The 15,574-nt window shown below is 51.7% G+C and overlaps 6 protein-coding genes across 6 annotated transcripts; 4 read left to right on the top strand and 2 right to left on the bottom strand.

Annotated features, from left to right (window-relative positions):
* Positions 1-766: 766 nt before the first annotated feature.
* BCR38DRAFT_335740 (ribosomal protein L23/L15e core domain-containing protein) lies at positions 767-1,524 on the top strand (the record flags this gene model as incomplete). The annotated part of the gene is made up of 3 exons (XM_040855403.1): positions 767-849; positions 1,120-1,367; positions 1,448-1,524. 3 exons carry the CDS (start codon positions 767-769, stop codon positions 1,522-1,524), a joined length of 408 nt encoding a protein of 135 aa, XP_040719387.1.
* A 501-nt stretch (positions 1,525-2,025) lies between these two features.
* On the bottom strand, positions 2,026-2,499 carry BCR38DRAFT_406965 (uncharacterized protein; the record flags this gene model as incomplete). Its single annotated transcript, XM_040858111.1, has 1 exon — positions 2,026-2,499. One exon carries the CDS (start codon positions 2,497-2,499, stop codon positions 2,026-2,028), a length of 474 nt encoding a protein of 157 aa, XP_040719386.1.
* A 1,471-nt stretch (positions 2,500-3,970) lies between these two features.
* On the bottom strand, positions 3,971-4,660 carry BCR38DRAFT_143902 (uncharacterized protein). Its single transcript, XM_040853653.1, has 2 exons — positions 4,192-4,660; positions 3,971-4,106 (listed from the first exon to the last, which is right to left on the bottom strand). The coding sequence occupies exons 1-2, from the start codon at positions 4,584-4,586 to the stop codon at positions 4,094-4,096; spliced, it is 408 nt and encodes a 135-aa protein (XP_040719385.1). The 5' UTR covers positions 4,587-4,660; the 3' UTR covers positions 3,971-4,093.
* A 1,709-nt stretch (positions 4,661-6,369) lies between these two features.
* On the top strand, positions 6,370-8,228 carry BCR38DRAFT_425290 (NADH oxidase). The gene has a single exon (XM_040859713.1). The coding sequence runs from the start codon at positions 6,857-6,859 to the stop codon at positions 8,132-8,134; it is 1,278 nt and encodes a 425-aa protein (XP_040719384.1). The 5' UTR covers positions 6,370-6,856; the 3' UTR covers positions 8,135-8,228.
* A 775-nt stretch (positions 8,229-9,003) lies between these two features.
* On the top strand, positions 9,004-10,207 carry BCR38DRAFT_455852 (GTP cyclohydrolase II-domain-containing protein; the record flags this gene model as incomplete). Its single annotated transcript, XM_040861844.1, has 2 exons — positions 9,004-10,107; positions 10,160-10,207. 2 exons carry the CDS (start codon positions 9,004-9,006, stop codon positions 10,205-10,207), a joined length of 1,152 nt encoding a protein of 383 aa, XP_040719383.1.
* A 612-nt stretch (positions 10,208-10,819) lies between these two features.
* On the top strand, positions 10,820-14,656 carry BCR38DRAFT_143772 (uncharacterized protein). Its single transcript, XM_040853652.1, has 2 exons — positions 10,820-11,230; positions 11,289-14,656. Exons 1-2 carry the CDS (start codon positions 10,968-10,970, stop codon positions 14,578-14,580), a joined length of 3,555 nt encoding a protein of 1,184 aa, XP_040719382.1. The 5' UTR covers positions 10,820-10,967; the 3' UTR covers positions 14,581-14,656.
* Positions 14,657-15,574: the final 918 nt, after the last annotated feature.

Genomic DNA, 15,574 nt, shown 5'->3' with positions numbered 1-15,574 from the left:
ATGTTCGCCGAGAGAGCCAGAGTAGGTGATGCCATCTTCCATCGAAGACACAGATTCGCTGAGCAGTTGTCGCTAACATCACGACCGTGACGAGGTGACTAGACAGTGCAAACTCTGATGGAACAAGTTGGCAAAGAGAATCCCAGGGCACTTTGCTTATACAGGATAGTAGCAGCACAGTATTTCTCTTTTCGTTGTAGCCTCAATTTATTACTTCACAGAACCACCGCTTGAGCAGTGGACACTCGGAAGAGGCAAGATGAAGTGCCAATTAGTGCAGCGTAGTCGCGTCACCTGGCCTCAATGTCTGATGAAATAATTTCGAAATGACTGGATTGAGTTAGTGAGGATCGCGTCAAGTAATTAAGGCGAACAACTTCTTGTTGCATAATTACAAGGTGAAGGTCAATGAAACCATGCTATTGTACCCCGTACCTGTGGGACGACTCTAACCGAAATATAGAAAGTCACTTATTGTTCATTCAGTTAGATGCAGATTTGAGATGTGGCTGGTGGATGCAACATAGTTGTGCCACAATTGCTCTTTCCACAAACTTTTGCTAGGGCTTTTTACTCGCTTAACCCAGTAGCGCACGGACCCTATCCCGGAATTTTCACGGCAGCCGCGACCCAGCAAGCCCACTGGACGGTCCCCCAAGCCAGCGAGCAAATTCGATTGAGTTGATCCAGTCAGAAATTCACCACCATCAACCCGCCGACCTCTTGCGACAAAAGATCTCATCTTCAACCCCGATAGATCGTCAAGATGGCTGACTCCGATGCCCCCGTCACTTTGCGTACTCGCAAGTTCATCCGCAACCCACTCCTGGGCCGCAAGCAGATGGTTGTGTGAGTATCCCGCCTCCAGTGCAAACCACGACGATTGCGACGAACCACGGCCTCATCGCGTCACCTTTACCGTTTCCTCGAGATCCTGGCAATTATCGGCGTTGCAGATGATGGATAAACGCGTGTCAAAATTGCAAAAATGTTGCTGGGATCGAGAGGGACCACGGAGGGGCAGGCGCGTTGGGGCCGAGCATCAGCAATCGACTCGAATGCCTCCCAAAATTGTTGACGGACATGGAACCGTTGGACTGATGATTTCTACTTGCACAGTGACATCCTACACCCTAGCCGACCCAACATCTCCAAGGACCAGCTGCGCGACAAGCTTGCCAGCATGTACAAGGCCCAGAAGGACCAGATCTCCGTCTTCGGTCTGCGCACAGCATTCGGTGGTGGCAAGACCACCGGCTTCGCTCTCGTTTACGACTCCCCCGAGGCCATGAAGAAGTTCGAGCCCCAATACCGTCTGGTCCGTGTCGGCCTGGCTACCAAGGTCGAGCGTGCGAGCAGACAACAGCGTACGTTGACACCACACCTTCCGGACTTCTATCGCGGGGATACCTCGAAAGAGACGTGGCTGACAAGTGACGGCAAACAGGCAAGCAACGCAAGAACCGACAGAAGACGCTGCGCGGTACCGAGAAGGTCAAGGGCAAGAAGGCGAAGAAGGAATAATTGCATTCTCACATGGTTTTGTGCTTTGGGGGAGTGGCAATGGCTATGGGGGATATGGATCTCGGCATTGGTTTCGTCTGGCTCTGTTTTATACAGCACGCAAACGACATACGGTCAAATAGACTGATGAAATCGCGAGGCGTGATGGCACGAATTCGATGATTTCTCCATACATCCGAGACAGCATGCAATCAAGGTGTTCTGGCTTTTCCCACTCCCCTCGTCCCGCTCATGGCAAGTGAAGATGGCATATTGTTGAGGAATTTGACACGGACATTCCAGTTCATCATGCGACCATGCATTCATTACTCATTATTCTAGGAATCCAATCATATCTAATTCAGCCGCTGCTAATTGCCGCAGATCTCGTCCGCATTGCACAGGGAATGGCCGACTAGCCAGAGCCGGAAACGCGCACGCTCGAGCCGCAGAAGAACTTGATGCTCACAGAAACACGACATACCAGCGCCGAAAGCGGACACGTTCTTCCTTGACTTCCATTCACGCGCCCAGCACGATTCCACCGACAAGGCCTGCTACAACGCCAGCACGAACTGCCATCTGCGCCCCTGGACATCCAATTCGTGCCGCCCCCGCGTCCAATATTGGTTCATGCCAGCCGCAATGCGTCGTATGTGTCCATGCCACGCAGCTCCAATATGTCGTCTGCCTGAACTTCATATCCAACCCCACCATATCGGTCTCGCCCTCCAGTTGTCTATCGACGCCTGGTGGTGCTGTGACTTCGGGCCGTAGCCCGGTCGAAGTTGCGTCGGGGAGAAGCACTGGAGCTGTGGGGGCTGTTGAGAATTTTAAAGCGTGTGCAGGCGAGAGGGTTGTTGCTGAGGAGGTGGTTGTGGGAAGTGAAGGCGCTATGCTTGGGGTTTGAACCGATTTTGGGGAGGGTATTGTGATGGGATTGGCACGTGCGAAGATTGCCAACAAGAGGAGCTGGAAAAGGGCGATGGCCTGCATTGTGGGCTCTGGGCTCCAAATGCGAGGGTGTGGTCTGGTTTACCAGCCCCCAGGCTTTCAAGTTATCGGTATTGGGAGTTGCGCCTTTTGGCGACTCGATGGCTAAGTTCTCAACTCTTGCTGAGGCTGCTTGTGGAAGGGTGTCGGTATGTGCTTTCCAACTTCGGGTAAGGCAAAGCTCTTCGATACGTGATATAGCGTGTATGCCCGCCCAAACAACCAGTGGAGGAGTCAGGTTCTGAATGTTTCTAAAAGCTGTAGAATAAAAGCCTATGAGACAGATCGAAGCAAGCGCAACCAATGCTCGCGAAGAGAACAAAAACGGATTCAGTACCTGGAAAGTAGAAAAGATGAGCGTGAATAATCGAGCACCATGAGTAAGAGTCAAGAAACGAGTTTTCCATCGTCCATCAGAACAATCTTCCATGCTCTACTGTCATCCACCCATTCAGAGAAGGCTGCCATCTCATCCGCGTCCATCAGCTTGCAGCAAAAAGCAATCCTGTTTCTACCGACAACTACACCAACTTTACCCCTCCAGTTTCCCCCCACTAAGAAGTTGATGGATGGATGACTCCAAAGTGGATGGACCAAGCCATCTCTAGAAACCCCCAATCCAATGACATGTTTGGAAGGTTTCTGGCTCCGTCCCGCGATTCGGTATCATTGGCAAGCGTTTGGAACAAACTTGTTAGAGCGTATTGGGAATGCGTCAGAGCTTGATGCTTGATACCCGGGTAGCCCCAAGGTCTGGTTGTCGATTGCGGGGCTAATCTTGGTGGTGTTCGGTGTTGGAGTGGTAAGCGACGGTTGGGGTGGTGTAATTGGCCAAGGCTTGAGCGAGTTATGCAGGAGTTATGCATCACCCAGGGTCAAAACCAGCAGTGGCTGCAGTTCGTTCGCTGGAGTTTCAACTTCGATTTGTCCAGTGCGTTTCCGTTTCCCCCGGCGATTGACTTTGTCAACGACGTACCCCCAATATTCAGATTCAACGTCGAGAGGTGGAGCGAGCTGAAATCTTTTCAGCATGTCGATTCTCCGTCGCTTCAATGTGTACAGGACGGCGGCCGGCCGACCCACTTGCCTTCGCACAATTGCAACATCAGGTCGGCGTAACTATGGGCCTGACATAGAAGCAGGTTGATAATGTCTTATGGCAGGCTTGTCGGTGATATCCAGGTCACAGATGATGTGCAGAGCAGTCCTGCCGTGGATGTCCTGGCCATTGACATTAGCCCGAGAATCCAAGAGATTGTGACACACCTGGCGTTGGATGGATGCTGTCTTAAACTGTCTTGTCGCAGTCGCAGTTGATGGCTCTGATCCGACATATAGCTCCTGTAGTTCATGACATCGACGCTAACAAAACGAGTCGGCGGTCCAAGGCAAGGCAGAGAGTGCAGCAGCTCACCAATATCGGATCATCTCGGAGATTTCTTTTTGGTCTTGCGGTTCTACCTGACCTGCAACGGTTGGTAGTTGCGGAGGATAAATGGCTTGTGTCTGGCCTGCAGAGATTTCCACCGGATGGTCGCAGTTATTCACGATCGTGGTCCTTTTCCAAGCAGTTGTCGCACTTGCAGGCCTTCTCCTGTTACCAGCATATGCTGCGCACATTTTAAGTCATAGCTTCCGTTGAATACTGGTGTATTTGCTCGCTATTGTAAAACCTTCACCATCATCCTGCCATACCTTTTGCATGGGAAACGGCCGCTCACCGTCTTTGGCCTCTGGGATTTTTGTTCCTTGTTCTGACTCATGGTGCGTCCCGAGGTCGTCTCGGTGTTGACGATCGGGTGGAAGCAGTTTCTTGTGGAATGATTGCGGAGAAAAGCTGTGAACCGAACGAACAATATAGGAAAGTCTCTGGGTCCTGTATAAAAATTCTGATGGATAAGCTGATGTGCGAAGTTCTTGGGGACCGCGATGAATGTTGAATATGAGTCGATAGGTGTCACTGTGACATATAAATAGCAACAAAGTCCAGTTGCTGCCAAGGATACTGCGATTGCCCACTCCGAGAGGAGTAATACTTGATTACTTAGAAGGGAAGCGGGGAAACTAGGTAATATATATTTGGATAACATATATACTGTTAGGAAAATGAAGGTGTAGCTGCAATGGCGATATGTAGTGTAGTACTTGCCTACGAAAGGGAGGCTCTTTACACAAGTACTTACTCAGAGTAAAAGTTAAAAGGACGTTGGTATGTTTGGGCATTGAGGAATCGCCAAATTATTGCTTAATTAATATCAATTTACAAACCTCGGTGTACAGTTTGAGGGGTATTGCTTGGTGCAAAGCATGCTAAACTTGATTCCGTTGTCCAAAGGTAGTGGTAACCGTTGCAGCAACTCATCACTAAGATACGACTTCAACTACCAATGCGTTAAGTTGACCTGTTGAAAACAAACCTGTTGAAAACAAATACTGAGAAGAAGGATAATAAACACAGAGATATAGTCTTATAATATTTTCTCCGGCCTTTCCCGTAGGTTCGTCTTGGCAAACCTGCCCAAGCTGTATTTCGACAGCAGCAACTCCCAATCCAAGTCAAGCCACGGCTTCATCCACCCTGTTGGATCCTAGGACTCGTATTGCGACACAGATACCATGGGGGTTGGGGGTCCTGGCATCTTCAGTATAATTCTCACTAGAAACCTATTTCGGGAACATTGCCGCTTCAGAATGGTTTAGAGACTTGACCATCCCTCTCTGCACGACTTTTTCGTGCTGTGATCGCAATCACCTCTTTATCTTATAAACATCACAATGCGAGTCCCTGTCGATACGCCCGGGAGGCCACGGATGTGACTTCTTTGTTCGCTAGCAATATGGTTGATGAGCTCATTCGGCGAACAATAATCATACTGATCTTCAACTGCCTCATTCCCGGGTTTACTTCGAAGTCGTCCGAGCACAGAAATGCGGACAGGTGGGCCGCCTTGATACTCGTTCCGATCTGCCTTAGGAGGCTGCAATGCCACAATTTGAAGTACGAAAGTTGGTGGTCGAAGACGCATCTTTCGATTGCACTGTGTGAAACTTGAGGTTTCAACCGCTCCATTTTCGTTTGCGCAGGCAAACGCACGAAAACATGTTCAAACACAGGCTTTAGCTGATCTGATCTCATTTCAAGAAGCCAGCATAGAAAATAAATTCTCAAGGCCTGCACGGATTGATGCGAGAAACTTTATATTGGGATGCGTCTCCATGCATCTTAGGTTTCCACCTCCCAGTAAGATCAATGTACTTCTACCTGTGGTAAGTTATTCGGAGAGCGAGCAGATTGATGAAGAACTAGTCAAAACTGACGCAATATTGCTTCACCAACCACTTTTATATGAGCGATAAGAGCCCAAGTCCATGTTACGCAGCATACCTTGATCTCGTAACAGACCAACCAGGCAAGCTTTACAGTGACTCTTTAATAGACACGGTATTCACTCCAAGTAGTGCTTCTGCTGGATCCGAGGCGTCACTGGAGGTACTAGAGCTGGCTCAAATTATAGCCAGTGAGAAAATATATAGAAATGCACATCAAGTTGGAACACACGAGTTTATGGACCATAGTCCCCAGTTCGGACCAGCCTTTATACTTAATTGCAGTGTATCCGATGGATCCTGGTATAATGGTATGAGTATTACTATTGCCAGCGTCTACGCTGACTTCAGTCTCACGAATGAGATCTCTATCGGTCCGGGGCTATTGATGTAACTCAGCAGAAATCATAGTCGTTTGACGTTGCCCTCAACGCCAAGGCCTGTAATTCCATGGCTAGAGGAGCTCTTAGGCTAACGATTCAGACCGGGTGGAGAAGCGGACGAATAATAGGCCGAGTTGTCCCAACAGACTAAACTAATGTTGCAATGATTATCAATCAAACATTCATGTTGACGAGATCCAACGATTTTTCTAAAATTCCTCGGAGATTCTCTCGAGTTCCTCCGAAGGGAACCTGTTTTTTTTCACTCTTTTTTCACTCCAAAACAACGGCGTGGGGTCATCGGGATTTTAGGATTGAAAGAGTTGCCAATTTAACAGAATCGTAACTTCGCATCCGAGTTCCTCGGCTAGACTCCACAAACAATGGACCCCGAGTTGGTCCGATGCCGTTGTCGTTGACAGAGGGTGGGGAGAAATTGCAAGTCGGCAGAGTCTAGACATCGTCGACGTGCACGAACGTCAAACACAGCCTGGCATGGGGGACTGACTTGGACGAGCGGATCGAGTCGCGGGGCGTGGAGACACGTATTTACATGTATATAAGGTCCCAGCCTGACTCTTGTCCATTTCTGATATACGAAACCCTGTTCAACTCCATGCCCAGATACCCACCAGCGTCAGAATTTCACAATGGGATCTACCACGTCACCCCCGCGCTTTGAGTCCGCTCCAGCGGACCCAGCACCCCTAGGCCAGCCCCTCGAATACCCCTTCTCCAAGCGCTCAGCACCCAATCGGTTCCTCAAGGGCGCCATGTCGGAGCGCCTCGCCAGCTTCTCAGCTACTGACCTCTCAGCCCGCGGTGTTCCCTCCCCGGAAGCAATCCGGCTTTACGAGCGTTGGGGCCAGGGCGGCTGGGGCCAGCTTCTGACAGGCAATATCATGATCGACCCAGGCCACTTAGAAGCGCCGGGAAATTACATCATCCCGCGCGACTCGCCTTACTCGGGAGAGCGTTTCGACGCCTTCAAGGCGCTAGCTGAGGGGGCCAAAAAGGAGGGCAGTCTGATTGTCGGCCAAGTGTCTCACCCAGGACGACAGACCAGTGATGATGTTCAATCGGAGCCTATCAGCGCGAGTGCGGTACAGCTCGTTTCCCCCGCGATGAAGAAGACGTACGCCGTTCCACGTGCGGCGACTAAGGAGGACATCGCTGCCATTATCGACGGGTTCGCACATGCGGCAGAGTATTTGGAGAAAGCTGGGTTCGACGGCATCGAGTTGCATGGCGCACACGGGTACCTACTTGCGCAGTTCCTGAGCCCAACGACAAACCAGCGTACCGATAACTACGGCGGTAGTTTGGAGAACCGTGCTAGACTGATTCTAGAGGTGGCGGCTGAGGTTAAGAAGAGAGTGACCGATAAATTCGTGTTGGGTATTAAAGTCAACTCGGTCGAATTCCAGGACAAGGGATTCACACCTGAGGACGCCGTGGAATTATGTCAGCTGCTCGAGGGCGCAGGATTTGATTATGTTGAGACGAGCGGCGGCACGTACGAAAGCCAAGGCTTTGAGCACAAGAAGGACAGCACAAGGGCACGGGAGAGCTTTTTCATCGAATTTGCCGAGCGCATTGCAAAGTCGCTGAGCAAGACCAAGGTGTACACCACGGGCGGGTTCAAGACAGTGGCCGGCATGGTGGGTGTTCTGGGCGCCGTTGACGGAGTCGGTATTGGACGGGCGGCCACACAGGAGCCGGATCTTCCCAAGACGATTTTGGAAGGGAAGGCGACGGGTATTATGAAGTATGCTATCGGAGAAGATGAGTTCTTCATGAGGTTATTTGCCAGCTCGATGCAGATGAAGGCAATGGGCCACGGGGAAGAGCCATTGGATTTGACGGTACCCGATAACGTGCAGAAGGTGGGGGCTGCGATCGCTATGATGATGAAGCAGAATCTGTAGATTGGCTTTCGTTTCGAGCAAATAACTAGCTAACAAGTAGATATTTTGTGACGAAATACAAGTTCTGGAACAGAACGTGAGCATTTCCTGGCACTGAGTTTGGAAGCAAGTCGTCTTAGTTATGTGAGTGCGATTACTTGCCTTGGCCGATCCCGGAATTTGCTATGGATGGAATTGCATGTGCGCAACAGAGCCCCAAAATTTCGAAGGTGCAATATTCTTCTGCGGAAGTCTCATCTCAGCTCATCGGAAAGTGGGCATGGCCAGATTGACAGCCTCCCAATCCCAGCGGGACATGTTCTAGTATGTGATCCGCTTTTCCATCTTTCGACCAACAACAATCACGCGATATTAAAACTTTGAGGTCATTTCTGGTATAGTGAATAATTCTTATCATATTTTCATATTTTCAGTTGCCCCAGACAGGAGGAACGAGAAATATGAGAGTTATTAAGGTGAACTGAACGAGAAATTCGGCGAATCTGGAATTGACCGGCATCCCCGCCATTCGCCAATGCACCAGCGCACTTAGCGATTCCGTCATCGTCTTCAGTAGGGACCAGCATGACTAATGCTGGCACCAACGCTGGTAATCACCAGATAATCTTGTCAGCTTCTTGATTAAACTAAAATCGATTCCCATTGCGACTCTTCTATTCATACGCCTGTTTCTTGTGTATTCTTATTTGCATCGTTCTCAGCGTTCCTGAAGTTGCCAGTCTAGACTTTCCTCGCACAAGGAAGGGCCTTCGAACCCCACCACCGACCTCGGTCGCAGACCACCGCATTGCATCCCCCACCAAGTAAGACATTAGGCTCTACGACACTCTCACTCGACTTTTGCAATGCTGGATCTCGACACGTCACCAATGGATCGAAGGACAGCCAATTCGCAATGGCCCGAAGAGACGGCCGACCTGCCGTCCTTCTACTCGCCCAAGTCCCGACCCCACGAAGCCCCAGCAACGCACCTCAATGCCGATACCCTCTCCCTCTCTCCCCTCGTACAACCACCCACGACCTACCCAGAGTCAGACCGCGGATTCGATGCCACCCAGCTCCCGCCGCCGTCCCTCCTCTCTCCACAATTCACACCCCCCGCCACACCAAGCGGCGCCGCCACACCCACAACCGAACATGTGCCCCGTGGCGTCCCCGTCGACTCTTCTTTGCCCACAGGCGGCTGCGGCTCTAAGCGGCCCCGGCTGTTAGAAACATTACCCGAGGTGCAGTGTATCGTGCGCGCGCGCATTCCCACGGTGACAGGCACGGAGATGTGGCTGCATCTCTACTCCAACAATGTGGATACTAAAGAGCACCTGGCGATTGTGTTTGGGAACAACATTCGGAGTCGGAGTTTGGACGAGCCCAGGGAGGACGAGACGGAGATGGATCGCATGATTCGGGGCGCGTACGTGGGGAGGTTGTTTCCCGGAAGGGCTACAAGCGGCATGATGGGAACCGGGGCAGAGGGAGAGGCCGGGAAGGACGGTGGAAATGGTAGCTCGCCCCTCGTGCGCATACACTCTGAGTGCTACACAGGCGAAACCGCTTGGTCTGCACGGTGCGACTGTGGCGAGCAGCTTGACGAGGCGGCGCGGCTGATGTCATTGCCGAGCCAGCAGGAATCGGGCGGTATCATTATCTACCTGCGGCAAGAGGGGCGAGGGATCGGGCTGGGCGAGAAGCTCAAGGCGTACAATCTGCAGGATTTGGGTTCTGACACTGTGGAGGCTAATCTGCTGCTGCGCCATCCGGCCGACGCGAGAAGTTACGGCTTGGCCACGGCGATACTGAGGGATCTGGGGCAGGAGGAGATTCGGTTGTTGACGAACAATCCTGAAAAGATTCGCGCGGTTGAGGGGCCAAACAGGGAGGTGAAGGTGCTGGAGAGGGTGGCCATGGTGCCACTTAGTTGGAAGGGGAGAGGTGGGTTCAAGAGTAAGGAGGTGGAGGGGTATTTGAAGACCAAGGTGAGTTCTGACCGTTATTCATATTGATACCTTTTTGCTCACCGTTTGGCAGATTGAAAAGATGGGGCATATGCTGGAGATGGGTGGTATGGGACCGTAATGTGAACGAATTCACTTCGGATTGATCAAAATGTGGGTTAAAAATCAGGAACAAGATCCTCATACCACGGAAGGCATCATAGAGGGCGTTCGGGTGCGGGGCATTGGGTACAAAGTATATATTGTCGTCCTTTCGAGTTTGGCGACGATTGTTGCACATATATAATAACATATACCACGGATAAAACACGCAGAATTCGAATTCCATAGTTGCCCCTGGGATGTGTTTCGTTTCTACACCGATTGGGATGAGAGGCGACCTTGGTGAGAGGGATGAAAGTGCAAGGTACAGTTTTATCGCGTACCGCGATCCGTGTCAACTTCGAACTGCGCCAACTCGCCCTGGAAAACAAATACTATCAGATTATGGTGCGGATGGAAACCACGTCCTTCAAAGAGCAGATTTTGTGTACCGGCCACGAGTCAGGTCAAGTTTATGGGCGCAACTTCCATCTACAAGTTGACGTCGAATGAAAGTTGCCCCACATTAAAGTTGCTTCTTGGGATGCCTTCCCCAACTCAACTCGGTCTCTTCAACGCCATCATTGAAAGTCCGCGATCTGCGTTGACTTCAGTCCCAGCGTCCCAACTTCCAGTTGTACATAGGTTGTCCTGCTGCAGCTGGCGACGAAGTTCATCAAACTCATGCCCCATGTCTAATTATTGATACCCACGTTTTATCTTCATTTCTTGTACCAACCGTTCGACTGCCCAATTCTTCATTGTTCTGTACACGCAACGGACCAACCAAGCTAGCGACCATGTCGCAGAAAGACATGCGGCTACGCCTTGTGGTGTGCCGCAACAGCCTGCCCGATACCAACGTCGTCTGGAGTGTGTCCCTCGAGACGAACCCGACCATCGCCAAACTGCTCGAGCAGGTCAACGACATCTTCCCACTGGAAAGCGGCGAATGGGGCCTCGAGGACTACGCCGTCGAATTGCGAGATGCAAGCGGCTCAAGCTTTGAGTGTTTGCACTTCCAGCCTATACGAGGTGTGCTCAAGGAGGATGACCAAGTTTTGTATGCTGAACACTCCTTTGCATTTTTCAGTCGACGCAAGCTAACGGTGACGTTGCAGCATTCGCCCACTTTTCACGGACGACCTTCGACGGCGCAGAGTCGGCGGCCGTCTTCAGATCTCGACCGATGGAAAACACCTCATAGACGGCATTGCCTTCGGGAGGCCACTGCTGAAGACACCCAGAGGCCGACCGGCTCTCGATATTCCTCCACGCAAGAGAAGACGTATTGCACAGGACGAAGAGGAGGAACAAGATGAAGATGACGAAGGCGATGGGGACTTTGAACCTGCAGATGATGAGCAAATGTTACTCCTTACTAATGGCGAGGAGGAGAGCGGGGATGAATACCCCAGCAGTGTAAGGATCGGCGCGCTCTTTGACAATATAGACGCCGACGAGGACGATGCCGACGCTGAGATGGACGATGAAGCGGATGACCAAGACTTCGAAACTGAGGGAGTACAGCAGGAGACGAGTGAAGAGTCTGGCTCCGACGAGGACCTGGACGATGACGACATGCTCGACGGAGAAGAGGAAGAGGACCTCGAAGAAGAGCTGCGTCACCTGCAGAATGAGAGTGCTGCCCTGGGCGAATTTGAGGAGGAGCCACCGGTCGCTGCATCTAGAGCGTCAACCCGACGGGCTTCAGGCTTGGACCTTAAGACGTTGGATAAGATTGGTGCTTTACGCGCGGCCTTTCCTTCAGCACCGAGCTTTGTTTGTGAGAAGATACTGGGGAATTGCGAGGGAGACCTGAAAGCCGCTTACTCGACCCTGGTTGAAGGCTTTACTCCTAATTTGCCCGAGTCAGCTTTGATGGCCCGGCCTCAGAAAGGGGCAATGAAGGTCCATTCAGAAGACGGAGAAGCTGCGAGCTCGCGTGCAGCCAAGCAGAAGGCACCCGGCACTGTATCGAAAAGCAGCCAGTCTAAAATGTCGGCCCCCCAACCAGCAGCTGATGACGATGAAGAGGGGGGATCGGATGAGGAGGAAATGGAAGGCGTACCTGACTTTGTCAAGCAGTTCGATCACAAGGGTCTCCCCCCTGGCTCGATTTCGTCTGGCACCGCGTTAAAAGCGATGGCTAAGATTTCCGGCTCGTTTAGAAGTAACCAGTTGAGCGGCGAGAGCCAGGCTACTTCGGAAGCCTTGGTGGGAAGTAAGCAGGGTTTCGAGGCTGCGAACAGAAACGACGACGATGAAACGTCCAGCAGTGGTACCAGTTCAAGTTCGGATGACGTTGAGGAAGACAGTGATGATTCTGACTCGTCAGATGAGGATGTATCCTCGGGAAGCGACGAAGACCACGAGCAAGATGACAACGGCGCCTCAAATGCGTCCGAGGGAAACTCTGGATCTGGGTCAGATTCTTCAGATGATGACAGCAGTGACGAGAGCGATAGTGGTCCCGAGGAGATAACTGCAAAGGACGGGGGATTCGTTCGAACCCGCAGGTCTGGGCAGGCAGACCATGCGTCTTCGAGTAAGGGCGGCTCCGAGGCCAGCTCTAGCAGCGACGATGAGTCGGATGTTACTAATGACACATCGTCCTCCGAAGAAAGCTCGGAAGATGACAGCAGTGACGCTGAATCAAGTTCCGCTTCCGAAAGCGAAAAGGTTGTGGCTCACCATTCGAAGAGCAGGGGAGCAGCAGCTTTGAAGGGAATAGGCCAGGCTGATTTGGCGCCATCGAAATCGCAATCACTCTCCATGGTCTGGACTCAACCGACCGTGCCTCCTGGAGAGGGTAAATCATCCACCAAGAGCCGCAACGCCCGGCGGCGTGCTCTGCTAAAGGCTAAGAAACTGGCCGCACAGGGCGAAGAGGTTTCTGTTGCTGACACAAGCAACGCGGACACCCTTGGTACAACAGTTGCTGCGTTCACCCAGGAAGACAAGAAACAACGCGACAAAGAGCTCTTTGAGGCCAGACGTCAAGCACTACTAGATGCCATAGCAAACGGTGGCGTGGAGGTGGGACCGGGCAGTCTAGCTCTAGAGGACCAGTCGAGTGTGTCTGAACTCAGCAACAAAAGGAAACGAGATGGCGCAGCCTCCACCTCGGCTACAGAAGAGGTTACATACACACAATCGCCTGTGCAAGAGGGCGGAGAAGTGCCTGAGGCACAGAAGAGACGCCGCATCGACCTGGGAGCTGGACGTCGCATGCTGTTTGGTGCACTAGGCCTCCGAAACCCGAAGACTAAGGAGGACGAGGAGAAGTTGCGAACCAAACTCATGAAGGACGTCAAACCGCATGTGAACTTCAGACTGGAGCAAGAAATTGCTGCAGACGCGCAAGACAGGTCCACCGAAACCAACGGGGAAGAGACGAGCTCCCAGCAACTGACGGAGGAAGACCCAGATGCGTGGCGGGACAAAATCACCTACCGAGCTGTAGAATGCTGCCAGGAAGATGTCGAGCTCAGCGAGCCACCGTTCCCGTTTGTTCAACGCTGGGACCCGCAGCAGCAGGGGGTTTGGTTCCATCAAAACCAGAAGAAGAACAAACGCGGAGGCGCTGGCAAGAAGCGAGACCGCAATCAAGCGCACTTCTACCAAGCCGGCACCAAGAGGAAACACCATGAGTCTGCAGACTATGACGAAGGGGAATTGGACGAAGACACCGGCTATGATACCACATTCAATAGGGTTGGTGAAGATACCACGGCCGATATTGAGCTCAACTACGACGATGTCGAGCAATCCACATCTGACAAAGGCAATGACGCTGCCGAAGCCAACCAGCTCACCGATGTGGAAGACCTTCCTCCGCTTCCGAAAGATCTCGCTTTACTCAAGGCGCTTCTCCCGGGAGAGGTACAGAAGGGCATGGTCATCACGTGGAAGCAGTTTGTTCTGTCTAAGGCGACTAACTGGCAACCCCAAGTATCGGACTTGACCGGCGTAGTTGTGAGAATTGACGACGATGCCACTGGCCTGCAGGTTCTGCTTGCAAGACGCGACAGGGATCTTGATAGAACCGAGAAATCCTTCGATGACAACGGACGCAGGGTCTACGAAAAATTCGAGGTACCGGACATGGAGGACGACGAAGAGACCGGCGAGGCCGATGAGGTTGATGAAATGGAGAGGCAAGGATATCGCACACTGGCTTTTGCTGACATGATGGACCCCAAGATTTTGCAAGCGCCTTTGCATCAAGATGACACCAATAATGGGGATGAGAGCATGGTGAGGTCTATTGAGGAGGAAGTTGCTGAAGCGGTGGTTGCTGACAGTCAACCTGAGGATGTTAAGATAGCTGATAATGGTCAGCCCGGCGCTGCCAAAGAGGCTGACGATGGATACGTCGATGGAGATACCTTTGAAGGGTTTGAAGGTTAGTGCCTCTCTATATCGCTATTAATATGACTGTAAATATATTTTATCCGACGTGTATCCCACTTTCTGTCTCTTTAACTATTGTGAATACTAATTCTTCAATGCCAGGCTGCAGCGGTAGCCCGTCGGTGAGCCCATCAAATCCCAGCGCCCTCGATGACAATCATGACGTGGTCATGGCACACGCTTCAGAGGCACCTGCTCCTTCATCTCAGGTTGTGGAAGAGAACACTGCACTCGCAGAAGTTGAGTCACCTGCGGTTGCAGTACCTATCGAGCTTGCAACCAATTTTTCATCCACTTCCTCGTATCAGCCTGGTCAAGGCCCCCAGACTATTACTTCCAACTTTTCCATGTCGGACATGTCACAGATCAGTAGCCCGTCGCGCCAATTGCATGACGAATCGAGCGGCCACTCCAACGAATCTGGTCCTGGCAAATATGGGGTGGCTATGACCATAGAGTCTGGGCCTCCTCAAATTGTCAACGAAACTTCTGGACATGTCGCCAAAGAGCTAAAGTCTACTTCTGCTCTCCCTTCTGAACCAGCTACATCTGACCAGGATGTCGTGCCGGACAGCGTTGATGACCCGATGTACAACGATATCGATACCAATACTGATCAACGTGGAACGCCAGAAGCTCTAGCGCCCGCTGATCAGGAAGCGAACGTTGCGGACGACAGCCAGTTGGTTTCGACTCCCGCACCTGTAATGTCTGATCCTGACACCGCACAGAACAGATTGGAGCATTCGTCGGCCCCGAATTTTGACAAATTTGATAAATTTCATGCAGTCGGCGACAGCGGTGATGCGACGCTCCTCATGGGAATACCCCAAAACAAATACCCGATAGTGACGGCTACGCCATCTTCTGCAAGTAGTGTGCGCAGTGGACGTCAGCCGGACTACTCCAACATGGGTGACATGGATACCGACTTGGGTATGATAGAACATGACCTTCTCACACAGTCGGAAGAGAACTCATCCCAACGTGC

This window comes from Pseudomassariella vexata (genome assembly GCF_002105095.1).
Source record: "Pseudomassariella vexata strain CBS 129021 chromosome Unknown BCR38scaffold_3, whole genome shotgun sequence".
NCBI lineage: Eukaryota > Fungi > Ascomycota > Sordariomycetes > Amphisphaeriales > Pseudomassariaceae > Pseudomassariella > Pseudomassariella vexata.
Note: the sequence above shows the minus strand (reverse complement) of the source record. Positions and strands in the feature narration are given on the sequence as shown.

Bases quoted from the DNA above. Each gene is read 5' to 3' on its own strand.
- BCR38DRAFT_143772 (XM_040853652.1), top strand. From the start codon at position 10,968: ATGTCGCAGAAAGACATGCGGCTACGCCTTGTGGTGTGCCGCAACAGC. The intron at 11,231-11,288 runs GTATGCTGAACA...GTGACGTTGCAG, and splicing joins AAGGAGGATGACCAAGTTTT to CATTCGCCCACTTTTCACGG.
- BCR38DRAFT_143902 (XM_040853653.1), bottom strand. From the start codon at position 4,586: ATGTTATCCAAATATATATTACCTAGTTTCCCCGCTTCCCTTCTAAGT.
- BCR38DRAFT_425290 (XM_040859713.1), top strand. From the start codon at position 6,857: ATGGGATCTACCACGTCACCCCCGCGCTTTGAGTCCGCTCCAGCGGAC.